Source organism: Pan troglodytes, chromosome 1, assembly GCF_028858775.2.
Source record: "Pan troglodytes isolate AG18354 chromosome 1, NHGRI_mPanTro3-v2.0_pri, whole genome shotgun sequence".
NCBI classification, from domain to species: domain Eukaryota; kingdom Metazoa; phylum Chordata; class Mammalia; order Primates; family Hominidae; genus Pan; species Pan troglodytes.
The window spans coordinates 166,211,249-166,231,952 of NC_072398.2; the positions used below are offsets into that span (position 1 = coordinate 166,211,249).

Genomic DNA, 20,704 nt, shown 5'->3' on the forward strand with positions numbered 1-20,704 from the left:
GCATGTTACACTCAAAATTTATAACACAAGAGGAACTCAATATTTGCTGAATAAATGAAATTCCTTCAAAAATTTATCAAGATAAATACACTTTACTAAACACAATTTCTTTTTTTGGTAATGACTTCTGGCTTGACTTAACAAAGAAACCATTTAGCTAACTTTTTTTTAAGAAAAGGAAAAGTCTTCAGTGTGATGGAAATGCAATGATGGTGCAATCAACAATCAATTACTTTGGCTAGATTGGATAGATTAAAATAGTATTAGAATTTTCTATACTCTAAAAAAAGAGACAGAAAGAGAAAAAACTTACCACACGTTGAGCCGCTATCAATGCTGCTAATGTACTTCGCCCTGGCGCTCCAGGAGCACAGAAGGAAACCTGGACTTTGCTGCCCTTGATGGTCATACCGTCTGCTGCCTGCTGGACCTCTTCAGCATGCTCCGCAGTGCTATATTCAACCACTGCAAAGCCACCAACGTAACTACCTTCATCCTGTGCAAGCTGATACAATACATTCTATTAAACAGTAATTCCGATCTTTACTTAGAAACATTTATTTACGATATATAATTTTCAAATTCAAGAACAAGTGCATTGGAGCATGATACTGGTGGAAATAACATATTCTTTCTTTATGAAAATGTTTACTAATTGCTTAGATGTAGTTCTTCTTGAAGACAGGAAGATAGGAGTCTGTCAAGTTTCTATTCAATTCTTTGATTTTCTAATTTATTTTAACAGTAAAAGCCCAGATGGTAATAGTCTCTATATATTAAGAAATATATAAACTGGTAATTTATAGGAAAACATGAGGACACAATAATTATAGCTTTCCTTAAAAGAAAATCACCAGGTACATGGACAGTGAAACATACTGAACAAATTATTTGACCACACATCAATGGAAAATAAAGTTAGTATTATCAAGAGAAGGTAGGAGGAATATTTCATTTTTATTTCACTATTTTAGGCAGAACCCAGGAATTTAGTCAAGTATACCCAGGCAAACCTTATTTAGGAAAACTGTGTCCCAGGTTTATTAAAAGCAACGCACAACTTTTATTTCTGAATGTGCCCTAAATAAACTCCTGCCATGTAGAACTTGATTTATTTCCAGTCACCCACCTGTAAGAGTGTAAAGGAAGATACTAAAGTCCTGGATCTGAAAAGACTGGTACAAAGAGCAAAAATAAGAACAAGATAAGACACTAAAACGTTTCTAGGTTTTGAACACGTCTGAATTATCTTAAATACATTCATGCTATAAAGTGATAAATGACACAAAATTCAGCTTAGTATGCCTTTGAGAAGACACATTTCCAATACTTCTATTTGGGTGTGGCATCTCATAAGCTGATATTACAACTAAATCACTTCTTAGTCCTTCTCAGTTTCTTTTCTCTTGTTTTTGAAGCTTAACTTTCTTCTACTTCCTTGTATATTTAGATCAAATTTCTATCTTTTCCTTCACATTATTTCTTCCTTTAAAAACTGTCAACAAATATCTTTTCCTCCACAAAGCTTTTTCCAGTCACACAGGAAAAGGAAAAACATCTACCTCTTCTAAACATGTCTCCAACAACCCTATTCCTCTTATAATCCAAACCAGGTCTTAAAATCAGGTTTGTAAAAGCCACTAATTAATCATTTTGGTCTCTTGACCACAAGTTAAGAGGCTGTGTCTTTAATACAGTCTATGCCAACCTACCATGCAAAAGAGCCTGAGGTTAACAGACCCACTGATAAAAGAGCCATCCCAAAGCTGCTTTATTAATCTTCTGAAAACTTAAAAAAATTTTTTTACTATTCTATTTCATTATAATGATCTTCATGCCTGTATAAATTATAATATTTTAAGTCTTTCAAAAAACAAAATCATTTTAAGTCCACGGCATCAGTAGTTTCAGAGAGGGCTATTTCAGTTCAATATGAGAGCCATTCAAAAACACAATGGTCTGACTTGTGACGTAGTTAATTTTCCACTCTTTTGAAGTATTTTGGCAGAAGCTAAAATGGTCACTCAAAAATATGGTAGCAAATATTTTCTATGACATGTAAAGCTATACTAGATAATCTCTAACGGCTCTTCCAACTCGGGGGGGTTCACAATTCAAATACAATTTATGATAAATGGCTTTTCTCTTCGCATCTGCTTCAAAGGCCTCAAATAAAGGCCACAGGATGACAACATAATATAATTCTTAGTATTCAAGAAGAACATATCAATAAGCCAATCCTAGAGCTTTGGGAGGCCAAGGCAGGAGGATCACTTGAGCCCAGGTGTTTGAGACCAGCCTGGCAATATAGCAGGACCCAGTCTCTACCAAAAATAAAAATAAAAAAAATAAAAAGTAGTTGGGCATAGTAATGTGGACTTGTAGTCCTAGCTACTTGGGAGGCTGAGACAAGAAGATTGCTTGAACCTAGGAGTGTGGGACTACTGTGGGCCATGATTCCAGCCTGGGCAATAGAGAAAGACCCTGTCTCAAAAAAAAATGTTAAAAATATATATTACTGCAAAATTTCACCCATGTGCGGAAGCTTAAAAAGTTGATCTCAAAGAAGTATAGTGGATACTAGGGGCTGGGATGATTTGTGTGGGGGCTTGGGGAGATATGGTCAAAAGATGCAACATTTCAGTTAGATAAGAGAAATAGGTTCAAAAGATCTTTTGGACAACATGATGACTACAGTTAATAACAACATATTGTATTCTTGAAAAGTGCTACGAGAGTGGATGTTAAGTGTTCTTACCACAAAAATGATAACTATGTGAGGTAATACATATGTTAAATAGCTTGATTTAGCCATTCTACAATGTATATATACTTCAAAACATGTTATACACGATAAATACAATTTTAACTGTCAACTTAATATATATATTTTAATATGTATTTAATATTAAATAATATATTTATTTATATACATATGTAGATATGTACTCCAACTCCAAAATTTCTACTGCAATACTAGGAAATCAACAAATGTATGATTAAAGAAAAGATGCAAAGGAGGAGAGGAAACAACAGAGGTAAGAGGAAAAGGAGCATGGATGGGAAGGGAGTGCGGTAAAAAGGAAAACGGAGAAGGAAGAAATGGAGAGAAACAAGAGAGAAATAATTGATCAGTTGCTATCAAAACTCTGTAAGGAAAAGTGTTATATATAGTATATATATATATTTATTAGAATGTTTTTAATTTTACTATGATAAAGTGCTTGAAAAGTCTCGCCAGTGTTATCAGTTTTCAGGATCTTCTCTAGATGTCTCACCTACCGTGACACATTAAGATAGAACTACACATTCCTTTTAAGCTTCATAGTACTTTTCTATCCTCCATTATGTCACTCTTCATATAGGATTTGCAATTATTTGCTTACTTGTCCGTCTCTTCTACAAAATTGTGAGGTATTGAGATAGAGTATCTTTCCATTCTCTGCGTTTCTGACACTTGGCATAGTGTCTGGTACACAGAAGATGGTAAATAAAAGTTGGATAGATAAATGGATCGATGGAAAAATGGTGGGACGAATGGATGGAATGAGGTGAATGAGTAAGCAATGGATTTGCTAAGGCATACTTAACTACATAACAACATACTTTGGCCCATAAACAGAGGAACTGATTTAAAATTTCCCATGAGATCAAAGTCTTCCCTACAGAATGATGCAGAATTAAATTTCCATTGTGTTAATCACACAGGTATGATAAATTTGTGAGTGTATGTAGATTAGATACATATGTATATATTTTAAAATATTTCAATAATCTCTTAAAAATACATACCTGGCAAAACACAGGTTTATGGACACTGGAAAAAAATTGCAACAGCTCTTCTGAATCCCTGTAGTCACTGGGGAGTTTATCAATACAAAGGCACTTAGAATGAATGAGCTCTGAAGCCAATAGATTAACATCCATCCATTGTGCAAAGAGTGCTGATGCTCCCAACTGTTTACCCAATAGCTCCAGTCTAGCCTTTGCAGCAAAGTCCTTTTTCATGTATTCCACAAATCCATAGCCTTTGGAATGGCCAGTAACTTCACTATAGACGAGAAAACATCTCTCAATATTTCCATAAGCACGAACAAGTTCTTCAAACTCTTCTGATGTAAAAGAAATGGGCACATTGGTAATACACAACAAAGCATCTGTTGGCTGAAGCTGGACTATTAAGTCTTTTCCTCTAAAAGAATATTGATGAAACATCTGAATTGCATTCTGGGCTTGTTCCCCATTCAATAAGGTAACAAAAGCTGGAAGATAACGAAATGAATTAAAGAGTTTTCAAATTGTTTGAAAACACAGTAAGAAATATATCTTACTTCTGTGACTTGGTACACATAAACATACACCTTTTTTCTGAAACAAAATTATGAGTTAATACCCCTACTATATGCAATGCATTGTGACATTTTTTATTCTATTTCAGTGTGTTTTTTAATGCTGACACCTCCATTAAACTAATTTCATCAACAGTAACCCAAAATAGAAAGTACAGGGATTATATTAGGAGTTTCACTGTAAAATCCTATGATATTCTGGGGGGTTTTTGGTAATCTTTTCCAATCACACACATATTTGATTTCCTCCCACCCAAAAACCTGTGATATAAAATTTTATGAAGCCTTTATATAAAACTTAACTGAAATAAAAATGAAGTTACAAAATCTTTCTTTCTTCCTAGAAAGAGTTCTAAAAGATCCTATTTGACAGCAAGGACCTGAAAAAATGAAGGTACAGCAAAAACATCAAAATGCATAAAGGAGGCCATTTCTTTCTCCAATTCATGTATATATTTCCTTAATATCAGATTAGATTGACATAACACACAGACACTTTTAATTTGGTACACTTTTGATGAATAATATCAAATGAAAAGGTTACAGGATTCTGATCTTAAGACAAGATCTTGAATATTCATAAAACAATAAAAATAGTCTGTCCTGTCTAGCTAATGAAGTTGTTCCAGCATCAAGCAACAAATGCATATGACGGTTTATATAACTGAAAACATAATACAAATATAACATTCTAAATCAATGAAATATTATGTACATTCATATCTGGTAAAATTACATTTTAACCATATCAATTTGTTTACCTTTTGCAATAAAAGAATATAAAAGGTTTTGAGCAATTTTATAGGAAAAGTTTAAAGCCCCCATTAAAAAAATACATAGCAATCCACAAATTACAAATAAATTGCTCTCTACAAGTTCCTCTCCCTCTCCCTCTGAAATATATAGTGAAGCTACTCCATATGAACATTTAATTTACCCAAATTCAAGTAGATCTGCATGACAATATGTTGTATACAGCAAATATGGATATAGCAAGAGACAGAGAAGTAATTTAAGTAGCATGGGCAATTCTGCCTGTCATTTCACTCAACTTCCCTACCCTCAATTGGTCTTAGTGCCATGCGGCTCTCAGAGTAAGAGCATCTCACCACACTAAGTGTGATGCTAACATTTAAAGAAACACATTTTTCATTTACCACATGTCCCACATGCAAGAAAACTATTGCCAAAGGAACAGCTAACTGTTCCAACATCTCTTCCAAAAAATGAGAAAAAATGGCTTTACTGCCCTTATTAAAAAGCTATCTCTTAGTTTCTAACAATCTTTTTTAAAGGCTTGATTTTGATTCTATGTCTTTTTTCCTTATGCTGACATAAAATACAATTTAATTCTGTTTCCCTAAAACAAACAAACGAGCCAACAACAGTTTGTAAATACTGGTTATATTCTCGTATCAGCCCATAAAATCTCAGGTCATATTTAACTTGAATTCTCAGGGCATTTGAACCTGTTAATCATTCCCTTTCTTAACTTTCTTTCCTTTTTTTTTTTTTTTGAGACAAGAGTCTGACTCTGTTGCCCAGGCTGGAGTGCAGTGGTGCCGATCTCAGCTCATCACAACCTCTGCCTCCCAGGTTCAAGCAATTCTCTTGCTTCAGCCTCTCAAGTAGCTGGGACTACAGGGCCTGCCACCACGCCTGGCTAATTTTTGTATTTTTAGTAGAGATGGGGTTGCGCCATGTTGGTCAAGCTGGTCTCGAACTCCTGACGTCAAGTGATCCACCAACCTCAACCTCCCAAAGTGCTGGGATTATAGGCCTGAGCCACTGCACCAGGCCTTTCTTAACTTTCTTGATGTACTCTTTCTTGATTTGCTTCATAACTGTCCAAGCTCTTTCTTCTATTTCCTTTGCTAGCTCTTTCTCCTCCACACACACCTGTAAGGTAGTACTCCTTGGGGTGCCTTCCTGGCAGAGTCACACACAGTAACACCTGTGTGGCCACATGTGTTACTCAATGTGTGGCCGCTGAATATCTTTTTTCTCACTCTACACCCTCTTCCTCTGGGGGCAATCACACCCATTCCCATGTATTCCGTATCATGTGCCAGATTCCAAGTTTGGCACTGGAAATGTTTGGGTGAACAGAACAGGTAAGATCCCTTTCAACACAGAGCTCACAATCTAATAGGGGAAGCTAGACATTTAACAAAGAGTTACAAATGTGGTGTCCCCAAAGGGGAAGTATGAGGGGCTAGGAAAGCAATGAGCAAAATAATCTCATCTGAGGACTTGCAAAAGGCCTCCCATACCATTATACTCCCAAATCTATCTTTCTAACCTTTAGTGCCACATATATCTTCATATTGACTCCCAAACATAACTCACGATTTTCATCCTATCTCTGCCAAAAAACAAAACGATTAGGAAAAGAGGAAGTCAAATTGTCTCTGTTTGCAGACGACATGATTGTATATTTAGAAAACCCCATCATCTCAGCCCACAATCTCCTTAAGCTGATAAGCAACTTCAGCAAAGTCTCAGGATACAAAATCAATGTGGGAAAATCACAAGCATTCCTATACACCAATAACAGACAAACAGAGAGCCAAATCATGAGGAAACTCCCATTCACAATTCCTACAAAGAGAATAAAATACCTAGGAATACAACTTACAAGGGATGTGAAGGACCCCTTCAAGGAGAACTACAAACCACTGCTCAATGAAATAAGAGAGGACACAAACAAATGGAAAAACATTCCATGCTCATGGATAGGAAGAATCAATATCGTAAAAATGGCCATACTGCCCAAAGTAATTTATAGATTCAATGCTATCCTCATCAAACTACCATTGACTTTCTTCACAGAATTGGAAAAAACTACTTTAAATTTCATATGGAACCAAAAAAGAGCCAACACAGCCAAGACAATCCTAAGCAAAAAGAACAAAGCTGGAGGCATCAGGCTACCTGACTTCAAACTACACTGCAAGGCCACAGTAGCCAAAACAGCATGGTACTGGTACCAAAACAGATATACAGACCAATGGAACAGAACAGAGGCCTCAGAAATAACACCACACATCTACAACCATCTGATCTTTGACAAACCTGCCAAAACAAGCGATGGGGAAAGGATTCCCTATTTAATAAAGGGATTGGGAAAACTGGCTAGCCATAAGCAGAAAGCTGAAACTGGATCCCTTTCTTACACCTTATACAAAAATTAACTCAAGGCGGATTAAAGACTTAAATGTAAGACCTAAAACCATAAAAACCCTAGAAGAAAACCTAGGCAATACCATTCAGGACATAGGCATGGGCAAAGACTTCATGACTAAAACACCAAAAGCAATGGCAACAAAAGCCAAAATTGACAAATGGGGTCTAATTAAACTAAAGAGCTTCTGCACAGCAAAAGAAATTATCAGCAGAGTGAATAGGCAACCTACAGAACGGGAGAAAATTTTTGCAATCTATCCATCTGACAAAGGGCTAATATATCCAGAATCTACAAAAAACTCAAACAAATTTACAAGAAAAAAACAACCCCATCAAAAAGTGGGCAAAGGGTATGAACAGACACTTCTCAAAAGAAGACATTTATGCAGCCAACAGACACATGAAAAAATGCTCATCATCACTGGCCATCAGAGAAATGCAAATCAAAACCACAATGAGATACCATCTCACACCAGTTAGAATGGCGATCATTAAAAAGTCAGGAAACAACAGATGCTGGAGAGGATGTGGAGAAATAAGAATGCTTTTACACTGTTGGTGGGAGTGTAAATTAGTTCAACCACTGTGGAAGACAGTGTGGCGATTCCTCAAGGATCTAGAACTAGAAATATCATTTAACCTAGCTATCCCATTACTGGGTATATACCCAAAGGATTATAAATCATTCTACTATAAAGACACATGTGCACGTATGTTTATTGCAGCACTATTTACAATAGCAAAGACTTGGATCCAACCCAAATGTCCAACAATGATAGACTGGATTAAGAAAATGTGGCACATATACACCATGGAATACTACGCAGCCATAAAAAAGGATGAGTTCATGTCCTTTGCAGGGACATGGATGAAGCTGGAAACCATCATTCTCAGCAAACACAAGAATAGAAAACCAAACACCACATGTTCTCACTGGTAAGTGGGAGCTGAACAATGAGAACAAATGGACACAGGGAGGGGAACATCACACACTGGGGCCTGTCGGGGGGGTGTAGCGGGGGAGGGATAGCATTAGGAGAAATACCTAATGTAGATGACGGGTTGATGGGTGCAGCAAACCACCATGGCACATGTATATCTATGTGACAAACCTGCACGTTCTGCACATTTACCCCAGAACTTTAAGTATATGAAAAAAAAAATCCTAATACTTCTCATCTTCCTTTATTCCCTATTTTAGCTGGTCACACAACACCCAGAAATTGGAAACCTGGGAATTAACCTAGACTCTGTCTCCCTCATTTCCCATATAAAAGGAATCCTCAAATTCCACCCGTCTAATAGGTCTTGAATCCATCCCCCTTTCTTCAGTCCTCTAGCTTTTTCTTTTTTTAATCCTTTCTCCACAGTGACAATAACGTGATCTCTAAAAAACAGAAGTTTAATTGTGCCTGTTTACTGCCTTAAATGCAAAGGTTTGCTATTACTCACAAAAAAAGCCAAGTGCCAGATTGGTAATCATGCTCTACAATGCCTGCTATATCTAACTCCAGCCTTGTTAACTGCCATACTTCCTCCCTTCCCCAACAGCTCTTTATTCTCCAAGAACACTGAAATATTTGTAGCTCCCTGTAGAGATCCAGTTATTTCAGGTATCCATATATTACACATTTAATTCCCTTGCCTATAAGATCACCCCCCATACCTTAGGATACCTAGAACCTTTTAGCTGATTTTCAAATTCAGTCCATGCATTACTCCATTATGATCTCCAGGAAGCTTCCCTGATCCTCTCTTATAGTTAGAGTTAACCATTCTTTATTTTTTTATACCTCTCTATCTTGAACATTGCTCGGATTATTGCATAGATCACATCACATCGTAATCTATTTGCTTAGATGCCTGCTACCCTACTAAACTGTGAGCTCCCTAATTCCACCAACTATCATGGTGCATGACATATGGTAGAAGCTTTGTGTTAGATGAATGAATAAATGCATATATAAATCAACTAATAATTTAAAAACTGAAAATCTCTTTGTCCTTTTCTTAGGTATCTGCATTTGCTCAACTTAGGTTTTATGGAAGAATTTAAATAACATAATGAAACAAACTTAAAAGTTCAGGCAGTAGGGAAAGAAGGTCACATTTTCTATTCTATAGCTTCTTCCATGTTTTTCCAAGACCACAAATTCTCTAAAACAATAAAAAATAAAAAAAATCACATACTAGTTCTCATGGAAATGGTAGATGTCACTCTACAGAGAAAAGGCTGTAAGGGAATTTGGGATTAATTACATTACCATTTTCCTTGTGAAATTTAAATATCCCACAATTGATCCCAATTCTTTTCAAAGTCATTGCATGGTCTACTATTTAGTTTATTATTGGGTCTAATTTGAAGGCAAGCATGTGCCAAAACTTTTTCCCCTAATGTATCCTATTTTACTATAATAATTTCCTCATATCTACCATAGAAAGCTCTGGTTGCAAGGTTATAGTTTAGAATTGTAACCATCTTTTATCAATTGAGTTATTAATTATATCTGTTTCCACAAACACCACTATAGGTTCCAAAATCCAAGGCAAAATCATTTAATACAATTAATGATTTCTGTGTTGTGTGATTTTAACGGGTGATTTAAGGTTTACAGTATACATCTTTAACTTATCACAGTCAATTGTCAAACGGTATCACACCACTTCATGTACTGTATAAGAGACTTCAAACAGTGCAATCCCATTTCTCCTCTCCCAGCCTTTGTATTATTGCTGTTACACATTTTATTTCTACATGTGTTACAAGTCTCACAATGTAATGTCATTATTTTTGCTTTTAACAGTCAATTATACTTTTAAAATATTTCAATATTAAGAAAAAAGTCTTTACCCACGTAATGACCATATCACGTATTCATCATTTCGTTGGGTAGGTCCAGATTTCCATCTATAATTTTCTTCCTGCTTGTAGGACTTCCTTAAGTATTTCTTATAGTGCAAGTCTAATGGTGATGATTCTTTTAACTTTTGTATGACTGAAAAACATCTCTATTTCATCACTGTTTTTGAAAGATATTTTCAATAGGTTAAGAATTCTATGCGGACCTGTTGTGTTTTTGTTTCTTTTGGTAAAGAATGAAAAGATGTTACCCTACAGTCTTTTCAATTGTGTTGTTTCCAAGATCTATGGTCATCTTAATCTTTGTCCCGCTAAATGTATTAATGATGTATACTTTTTTTCTGGCTGCTTTTAAGACATTATATCACTAACTGTAAGCAATTTGATTACAACGTACCCTGTAGTTTTCCTCATGCTTTTGTACTTGAAGTTGGTTGAGCTCTGTGGATTTCTGGGATTAGAATTTTCATCAAAATTTTAAAACTTTTCAGCTACTAATTCTTTAATTTTTTTTTAACTATTCCTACCCCAGGGACTCTAATTGCTCTTGAAGCTGTCCCACAGTTCACTGATACTCTGTTCATGTTTTACAGTCTTTTTTCTCTCTGTGTTTCATTTTGGATCACTTACATCATTGTTTTCAAGTTCACTAATTTTTTCTTCCACAATGTCTATTCTGCCATTAATCCTATCCAGTGTATTTCATGTCAGATGTTGTAATTTTCATCTCCAGATGTTTGATTTGGATAATATTTTATATCTTCCAAGTCTCTATTTACCATGTTCAATCTTTACTATAACTTACTATATATATGGAACACTATTATAAAAACTGGTTTAATGTCCATTTTTATTAATTCATCTGTGTCAATTCTAGGCCAGTTTTGATTGATTTTTGTCCTCGTTATACATTAGGTTTTCCTGCTTCTTCATCATGTCTGCTACTTTTCTATTGGATGTCTGACATCATAAATTTCACTTTTTTGGGTGTCAGATGTTTTGGATGCACACAAATATTCTTGAGTTTTGTTCCAGGATGTGGTTAAGTTATGAGGAAGCACTTTGATCCGTTCTGGTCTTGTTTTTAAGTTTTGTTAGGTAGGACAAGAGCATCATTGGTCTTGAGTTACTTTTTCCCATTCCTGAGCAAAAACTTTCTGATTATTACTTCTAATGCCCCATGAATTATGAGGTTTATCATCCTGACTAGTGGGAATAGCACTATTCCTGGCTCTGTGTGAGCTGTGAAGGCTGTTACCTCTAATCCCATTGTCAATATCTGTAACATTGGAATTGTGCACACCTATGACTCAGAGCTTCAGTTATGGAGAAACAGTTGAAATGTATATTAGTAGTCAACTAAAAGGCTATTCATTGCATCACTGTTTGAAATACTGGGAAAGGTAAAGCTTCCTGAATGCCAGTCAGTAACAAATACATTAATCGTAATAAATTCACATGATAATTATATGTAGTAGCTTAAATCAATGAAACTGAGTTATATATATCCATGTGGAAAGATCTGAAAAACAATGTTGCGTTAACCCAAAAAAAGCAAGTTGCTAAATGAAATATACATTAGAATACCATTTATGAAAAGCTTAAAACAGAGACTACCATTAATTATATATAGGCACATATGGTAAAATTACAGGTTAGTCAAGATACTGTGGTAACAAACTTCTGCACAATCTCAATGGCATAACAAAACAAAAGGCTTTCTTCTGATTCATGCTGCACATCCCAAGTTGAAGGTAACGAAGGAAGGAAGTTTTGCTCATTATAGTCACTCTGAGACCTAGGTTGAAAGAGGTTCTGTTACCTTCCCCAATTACTTTAGCACAGGGATGTGTGAGCAGGAAATCACATGCTGGCTCTGAAATCTTTCACCTGGAAGGGATACGTGTCATTTTCACTCTCACTTCATTCATCAACAAGCAAATCACAAGTCCACCCTCAACTTCAAAGAGGCACAGGTAAGTACTATCTTACCTTGTGCTCAGAAGAAAAAGAACAAGAATTGGTGGACAGCTTTAATGGCTATCAAAATGTAATTGCATAAATTGTAAAATATGCACCAAATTCATCAGTGCCTGCCCCTAGACAAGGAGGCTGGGAGGGAATGGAATCAGAGTAGTAGAAAGTGAATTTCATCTTTATCTGTAATGTTCCTTTTTCCCATTTTTTTTGAATCTGAAGAAATTCAACAGATCTACATGAGGGCTCTAGCTATGTACATACTTTGTAAAGACAAAATATTACCATTTGATAATTTGGGAGTGGATGTGTACATAGTGATTATCCTCCATAATTTATTTTTAGTCTCAAAAGGATGCTTTTAAACAGCTGCATATTACATGCACAAAAAGGAAATAATCTAGTTTTTTAATCTCACAGATATAAAACTAATACCCAGAAGACCTAAATGAGTTTCTCAATTTCCTCAGCTAAAGGTCAAGTCATACAGTCTATTCACTAAGTCCAGTAACATACAATTAAAATCGAGGAACTCTGAGCCTATGAAGAACATTCACTGTAACAGAACATTCATTATAAAAATTCATAAGTCTCTAGTAACACTATATTCATTTATGCAATTAATATTTAGGATACCAATATTACCTTCAGAAAATAGATAGTGTGGGTTACATTCGAATGATTTAAGGCTTAAAAATTCCATGATTAGCTTAAGCATGAAAAGACACTAAGCTTTTTTGTTCTATAACGAGTACAGGGAGAATCAAAATGAAATTAGACACTTAGAATAGAAATCTTACCTGTTCGTTTATTTCTGTCCACATAACAATATTTTAAGTCATAGTCTTTTAACAAATCATGAACTTCCTGAAAGAGAAAAAAACACGAATTCAGTAAACATACAAATGCAGTTACTAGATAATCTAGCTCTATTAGCCTACCACCACCACCACCATTACCACCACCATGTCCCATGTAAAAAAAAAAAAATTATTTCATGGATCCCCATTACTTACTTAAATTAAAGGTCTTCCAGGTTCCCCAGACATCCTACACAAAGCCCACATTCCTGCTCAAATGGAAGATTCACTATCTCACAAGTATACCATGCACTGTTCTCTTTCTACTCACACTTATTCCTTGACGTAGCAGGAGGCAAACATATCACTAAATTTCCCAAACTTTGCCTGAAATCACATGCATCTTTATGAAATCTCAGCTCAAATGTTCTTTCATGAAGTTACTTCTCATAATTTTCCACAGAATGTGACCTCTCCCACCTTTATGCTAACAATGGTCATAACTTTATTTATGCCTCTCTTGTGGAAATAAGTATTATACTTATTTCTATTTCTGCATGCTATATATAGAGCTTTTAACAAGTAATACACCTGTAGATGCTTAGAGCACAAACATGTAGAAAAAATAAATTGTAAAAAAATAAAAATAAAATAGATTGTAAACCTGAGCTTAGAGATCCCTGGATATAAAAAAACTAACTACTAAGGCATAGCATGCAGTTCCATTTATTTCCCCTTGGCTCCCCAAGATGTTTAAACTGGTTTATGGTTCATTCTGCTTCTATTACTAACATAGCCTAAACTTTTTTTTTCTGATAGCACAACCTCTATCCACTTGGGTGCCTAAAAGAGTAGATTTCCTCTATTTCCCTAATCCTTTCTGTTAGACTGATGGTACTTAGGAACAGAAACTGCATTTTACATATTTATATACTACTTGCATTGCTTTGCATATCGTAGGCACTCAAACATACATTAGAGTGAATATAATTGTTTCGTTGTTAAATCAATATGTGGCCCTGAAAAATTCTACTCATAATACATAACAGATGCAGTTACAATATATTCAAAGGAACTAGACTCTCACACAGGTAGACATTCTGACTCCAGATTGGAGAGTTACAGCCAACCTGTTCTATACTGCATATGAATATGCTAAATATACACAGGTGCTATTATGTTAAGTATGTAACCTAAAATGCTGAATTCAATAATAATCTTATTATTGCTATTATTATAGTTATCACAAGGTATCAGGCACTGAATTCACTTTTATTAAAAATCAGGAAAAACAGAGTAAAGTTGCCAAGGACATATAGCTAGTCACTTGCTGAGAGGAGATTCACTCTATCTGTCTGGCTCCAAGGATGACACTCAACCTCTATGCCATATTGACTTATTCATTCCAGCATTAACTTTAAAAACAGTACACTATCATTAACAGTTATAAAAACAATACCACGAGTGCCCTAATAAGTAATCATATAAGTAATATAGAAATGGATAATAAATAAGAAGACAGAAGTTGAAAAATATTCTCCCTTTTAATCCAACCCAAGAGGGAGAAAAGAGTGATATAATAGGCAAAGCATGAAAACAAAGCTGAGTGAAAAAAGATAATCCTCTATTATATGAAAGATAAAGTTGATAATTTAGTATTCTTTATTACCAACCAGTATTAGAAATTTTTTAAAATACATACACTTACCAATTTTGTAAAATAGCATTTGGTGAATCATACGGTACTATGCTCAATTATAAAGATTAGTTTACATATTACTATGGTAATTTTTATCTTGTAAGCTTCAACATTTTCTTGAACTTACAAAAACATCTACTGTACTCTTCATTAAGAAAACATCACTGTCTCAGCAGCATAACATATGCATCTTGCCAATCAACGAATTTAATACTTTATATAGAAGGTGACACGGTTTTTTTGAAGGGATCCAGTGTGTGCTTTTAGTTGCATAGAATCTAATCTCTCATTTCACTGGTTAACAGCCATCAAATGCTAGATAAAGAAAACATGATACTGCTCTTCACATTATCAAGTATCTGTAAACAAATGACATGTTATGTTACTCATTCAGCTAAGAGAATTACCTAAGAGAGCTTAAGTATTCAAAGGTACATTTTGCAACTTAGAAATGTTATGTTGAAAACACCCATATCTCTACTCATAGCTCTTCTATGTATCAGATGTGGGATACAGAGTTTGCCAACTGCGAAACCTTACAAAGCTTCCTACAAAGAAAAACCCAATTATTTTTCTCCATGCCCTGGTTGCTTTGACCCAGGCAAAAGTGGGTCATCCCTCAATTTGAGCCTTGGTAAGTTGGCCAAAGTAAAAACTTAAAACCTGAAAGAGAGTCCCAATAACCATTTGCCAAAATAATTCTATGCTCCATCACACAGAACTAAAAGGACTAAAATTAGAGCCTCCCTATACTAACTTAGCTTTATAACATTTCCACTAACTTACTGATTTTAAGGAATAAAGTAGCACCTTTGATGAAAACACTTTGTCATCTGACTGCCAATGTCAAGTTAATAAAAATTGGTATTAGATAGCTTTAGTAACCTATTTCCACACCAGATTCAGTGTCACCTGCTGAAGTTAAGTGACAAGTTTTGCACATATGAAATGCTTTCTGGAGAGACGATCAATAGCTTCCATGGCAAAGCAGTCAGTCAATGACGTCATCACCCCACCCTCAACAAAAAAGTTAACCATTGTTCCAGCTGATCTAGACCTCCTTGATGAAGCATGGCCTTAGTTATAAACCTGAATTACATTGTCTTCTAAGCTCTTCACAGACTTAGTTTCAGTTTTTAAAAAAATGTTTTAAGAAATGTTTTCATAGATTAAAAAACACTACTTTTAAATTTCAGTGCTTTGGACTGGAAATGGAAGCACATGTTTTTGTTCATTTTCTTTTAAAATTTTATGTAACTTGATAAAATGAAAAGATGAAACACCAAACACCAAACATATATTATGAGTAGTAATAAACAAAATAAATACCCAGAAACTCACTACCAAACTTGACGAGAACACTGACATTTGCATCCACCTCTGCATTCCTTCACTATCCCATTCCTCCACCTTCCTCCTCACACGTAGGTCTGTATCTGTATGTAGGCATGCGGCCCCAAACATTATATTGTTTTGTATTACTCATTTGTGAGTTTTATAAAATTGGTATTATGCTATTTTTAAACTTCTGTGCCTTGATTCTTAGACTCGATATTATGTTTCTAAAATTCACTCATTCCACCTGGCCGTCAATCATTTATTCACTGCTGTTTGCTATGCCATTCTGTGACTATAGTATAATTTATGTATCCATTTTACTATAACTGATTATTTGGTTTGTTTCCAGGTTGTTGTTCACTGTTTGTATTTTTTTAAAACTACCATAATATTCTTGTAAATTTCACTTATCCCCTTGCATTCATGTGCAAGAGCTTCTCAAGGAGAGAAATTCCTGTGGTGTACGTATGCATATGATCAACTTTATGAGGAAGTGCCAACTTGTTTGCCAGAATGATGTACCAGTGTACAGTCCCATCAACAGTAGATAAAAGTCCTGCTCATCCACCCCTTTCAATGCTTGGTGTTATCAGACTTAAGTTGTGTCAATTTAATGGATATAAAATTGTGTCTCATTGTGGCCTTAATTTCCATTACATGATTAATAAACAATGTAGGGCATTGTGATTATTAGTTTTATGTGTCAATTTAGCTACAGTGTCCAGTTATTTAATCAAACACTAATATAGGTGTTGCTATGAAGGTATTTTGTACATGTGGTTAATATCTATAATCAGTTGACTTGAGTAATGGAGATTATCTTATATAATGTTGGGGAGAGGAGGACTTCATCCAATCCGTTGAAGGCCTTATGAGCAACAAGTGAAGTTTCCTGTAGAAGTTCTGCCTCACGACTACAGCATTAACAGCTGCCTGAGTTTCCAGCCTGCTGGCATGCCCTACACATTTTGGACTTGCCAGCCCCTACAGTCTTGTGAACCAAATCCTTAAAATAATATATTCTGGATTCTCACCTTTTGTTGTTAACTGTATTATGAGTGTATTCTCCTACAGTGTGATGAGTCATTGTGTTTATTTGTGGGATTTTGGGTGAAGAGAAGTTTTTCATTTTAATAATATCAAATTTATCAATCTTTTTCCTTAAAATGTAGGCTTTTTGTGGCTTAAGAAGTCCTTTCCTAAGCAAGGTCATAAAGGGATCTTATTTCATCTTTCAATCATTCTAAATTTTTTCCATTTACATTTCAGTTTTTAGTGAGTTTGGAGTCATTTTTGTGTGCTGTTTTTTTTCCCTTTTCCCATATGGGAAAATAGTTTTTTTTTTTCCCATATGGGTAATCAACTATTAGGACACCATAATTGTATTGTCCATCTTTTCCTCAATGATCTGCAGGGCTGTCTCTCTCATATATCAACTTCCAAGATATACATGAATATTTTTGTCTCTTGCTTCTGGTTCTATTGGACATTTTGCCTATTCTGTGCTAATATTATACTGTCCTAAATAAAGCTTTATAAATATTGATATCTGACAAAACAAATCCTCTTTTTTATTGCTGTACAATATTCATTTTGGAATATACAACAATGTAACTCATCTCCTGTTGATGGGAATTTGAACTGTTTCTAGTTTGAGGCTATCAAGAATGAAACTGGGAGTATAATTGCTGAGTAGAATATACTAAGGAGTAGAATTGCTAAATTACATGGTAGGGGTGTGTGTGTGTGTGTGTGTGTGTGTGTGTGTGTATTTTTGTTTTTTTGAGATGGAGTTTCACTCTTGTCGTCCAGGCTGGAGTGCAATGGTGTGATCTCGGCTCACCGCAACCTCCACCTCCTGGGTTCAAGTGATTCTCCAGCCTCAGCCTCTGGAGTAGCTGGGATTACAGGTGCCCATCACCATGCCCAGCTAATTTTTGTTTTTTTTTAGTAGAGACAGGGTTTCTCCATGTTGGCCAGGCTGGTCCTGAACTCCTGACCTCAGGTGATCCACCCGTCTCAGCCGCCCAAAGTGCTGGGATTACAGGTGTGAGCCACCACGTCCGGCTGGTATATGTTTATCCTTAAGAGACACACCCAGTTTTCCAAAAATCTGTAACCAATTTGCACACTTATTGGCAGAATATGAGTGCCAATTGCTCTACTTTCTAGCCAACACCTGGTCTTGCCTGTCTTTTAATTTTGGCCATTCTGGTGGGAATGGTGTATCCAACTATGGCCTTAATTTGTATTTCTTTGACTTATAATGATATTACTGACCTTTTAATATGCCATTTGGATATTCCTTTTTTGTGAAATGCCTGTTGTAATCTTTCATCTATTTTTAACTGGGTTATCTTTTTTATTAACTCGTAGAATTTTTCTTTTTTTTGAGATGGAGTCTCGCTCTGTCGCCCAGGCTGGAGTGCAGTGGCATGATCTCGGCTCACTGCAAGCTCCATCTCCCTGGTTCACGCCATTCTCCTGCCTCAGCCTCCTGAGTAGCTGGGACTACAGGCACCAGCCACCTCACCCGTATATTTAGTAGAGACGGAGTTTCACCGTGTTAGCCAGGATGGTCTCGATCGCCTGACCTCATGATCCGCCCACCTTGGCCTCCCAAAGTGCTGGGATTACAGGCGTGACCCACCGTGCCCAGTCAACTTGCAGAATTTATAAATTCTGGATATCAGTCTCCTTTGTCAAATACTGGTATTGCAAATATCCTCATCTAGCCTGTGGTTTGCCTACTGATTTATTAGTAATGTCTTTTTGATAAGAAGACATTAATTTTGCCAAAGTCCCATCTATCATATAATATCTTCTTTTCTGGTTAATGCCTTTTGTGACCTTTTTAAGAAATCTTTACCTACCCAAGGTCATGAAGACACTGATCTATCTTTTCTTCTGGAATGTTTATTGTCTTAACATTTACATTTAGACTATAAGCCATCTTAATAGAATATTTCTAAGTGGTATTAGGTAGGGGTCAAGGTTCAATTTTTTTGATTTGAATATCAAACTGCCCCAGCATCATCTGTTGAAAAGACTATTCTTTCTACTACTGAGTTGCTATATTCTGTGGGTTAATTTCTGGACTCTATTCTGTCCCACTAGTGTACTTGTCTAGTCACTGTACCAATATCACACTAAACAAATTATTTGAGCTTTATAGTAAGCTTTGAAATCTGGTAGTGTAAGTCTTCCAACTTTTTTTTTTTTCAAAAGTATCTTGGCTATTCTAGGTCACTTGCATTTCTGTACAAATTTTAGAATCAGTTTTCATTAAAAAAAAGACCTACTACGATTTTGAGTGGATTCCATTGACACTATAGATCAGTTTGGGAACAACTGACATCTAAATGATACTGAGTCTTCCAATCTACAAATGTGGAATGTTCTTCCATTTATTTAGGTCTTCTTAAATTCTTCTCCGAAATATTTATAGTCTTTAGTGTAGAGATTTCGCATATTTTTATCAGATTTTTTAAATTGCATTTGACATTTTTGATGTTATTTGAAGTCTATTTTTAAAATTTGACATTTAATTTAATTTTCTAGCAATTGCTAGTATACAGAAATATCATTTATACTTGTACATTGACCTTACATGTATCAATCTTAGTAAATTCATTTAATTATTATCAACCTCCTAGGCTCAAGTGATCTTCCCACCTCAGCCTCCTGAGTAGCTGGGACTACAGGCGTGTGCCACCACTAGGCCCAGCTAATTTTTTTTTTTTTGGTAGAGACAGGGTTTTGGTTATGTTGCCCAGGCTGGTCTCAAACTCCTGAGCTCAAGCAATACACCTGCCTCGGCCTCCCCAAGTCCGGGGATTACAGGTGTAAACCACTGTGCCTGGCCCACTTATTTCTAATAGCTTATTTATAGATTCTTTTTTATTTTCTATATACACAATCATGTTATCTGCAAATAGACAGTTTTACATCTTTTTTTATATCGTTAAACTTTATTTATCTAGGTGTATTGTGTTAGCTAGGATTTCCAATACAGTCTTGAATAGCAGTGATCCCTGTATTGTTCCTAATCTCAGAAAGAAAGCTGTCAACATTTCACCATTGAATATGATTGCTTTTGGCTTTTCTAGATAATCTTTATGTCTGAAGAAATTCTTTTATATTCCTGCCTGCTGTAAGTATTACGATGTATGAGTGTTAAATTTTATAAAGTGCTTTTTCTGCACCCATTGAGATGAGTTAAATCTCATCTTCATGATAGTTAATCTCCAAACTCTTACTTCCATTTCAAACTTCTCTCCCAAGCTTCAAGCCTATATATTCCCTTCTCCCTCTTTTGAAACTGCATTTGGATGTCCCACACCAGACAATGCATTTTGGGGGGCCCAACGCGGTCCTATCATATATGACGTTGGCTGAGTGGATGTGGTATCAATTTTATCTTGGCTAAATTTTTAACTGCTTTCAATGCAGGGTTTTGGCTGGAAAGTTCGTTTCAATACCAACTTTTTGCCAG

At 35.5% G+C, this 20,704-nt stretch overlaps 1 protein-coding gene across 7 annotated transcripts in view; it reads right to left on the minus strand.

Annotated features, from left to right (window-relative positions):
• The window catches only part of RAVER2 (ribonucleoprotein, PTB binding 2), a 90,882-nt gene that overhangs the window by 53,607 nt on the left and 16,571 nt on the right, over positions 1 to 20,704 (minus strand). For all 7 annotated transcript variants that reach the window (XR_682955.5, XR_010153689.1, XR_010153688.1 and 4 more), the window contains exons 2-4: positions 13,173 to 13,239; positions 3,793 to 4,262; positions 314 to 505 (exon numbers count right to left, since the gene is read on the minus strand). Coding sequence is in view for 3 of the 7 variants with exons in the window: in XM_009459807.4 (XP_009458082.1) it covers positions 314 to 505; positions 3,793 to 4,262; positions 13,173 to 13,239 (729 nt within the window). In the remaining 4 variants the exon portion in view is untranslated. The remainder of the gene's footprint in view (positions 1 to 313; positions 506 to 3,792; positions 4,263 to 13,172; positions 13,240 to 20,704) is intronic.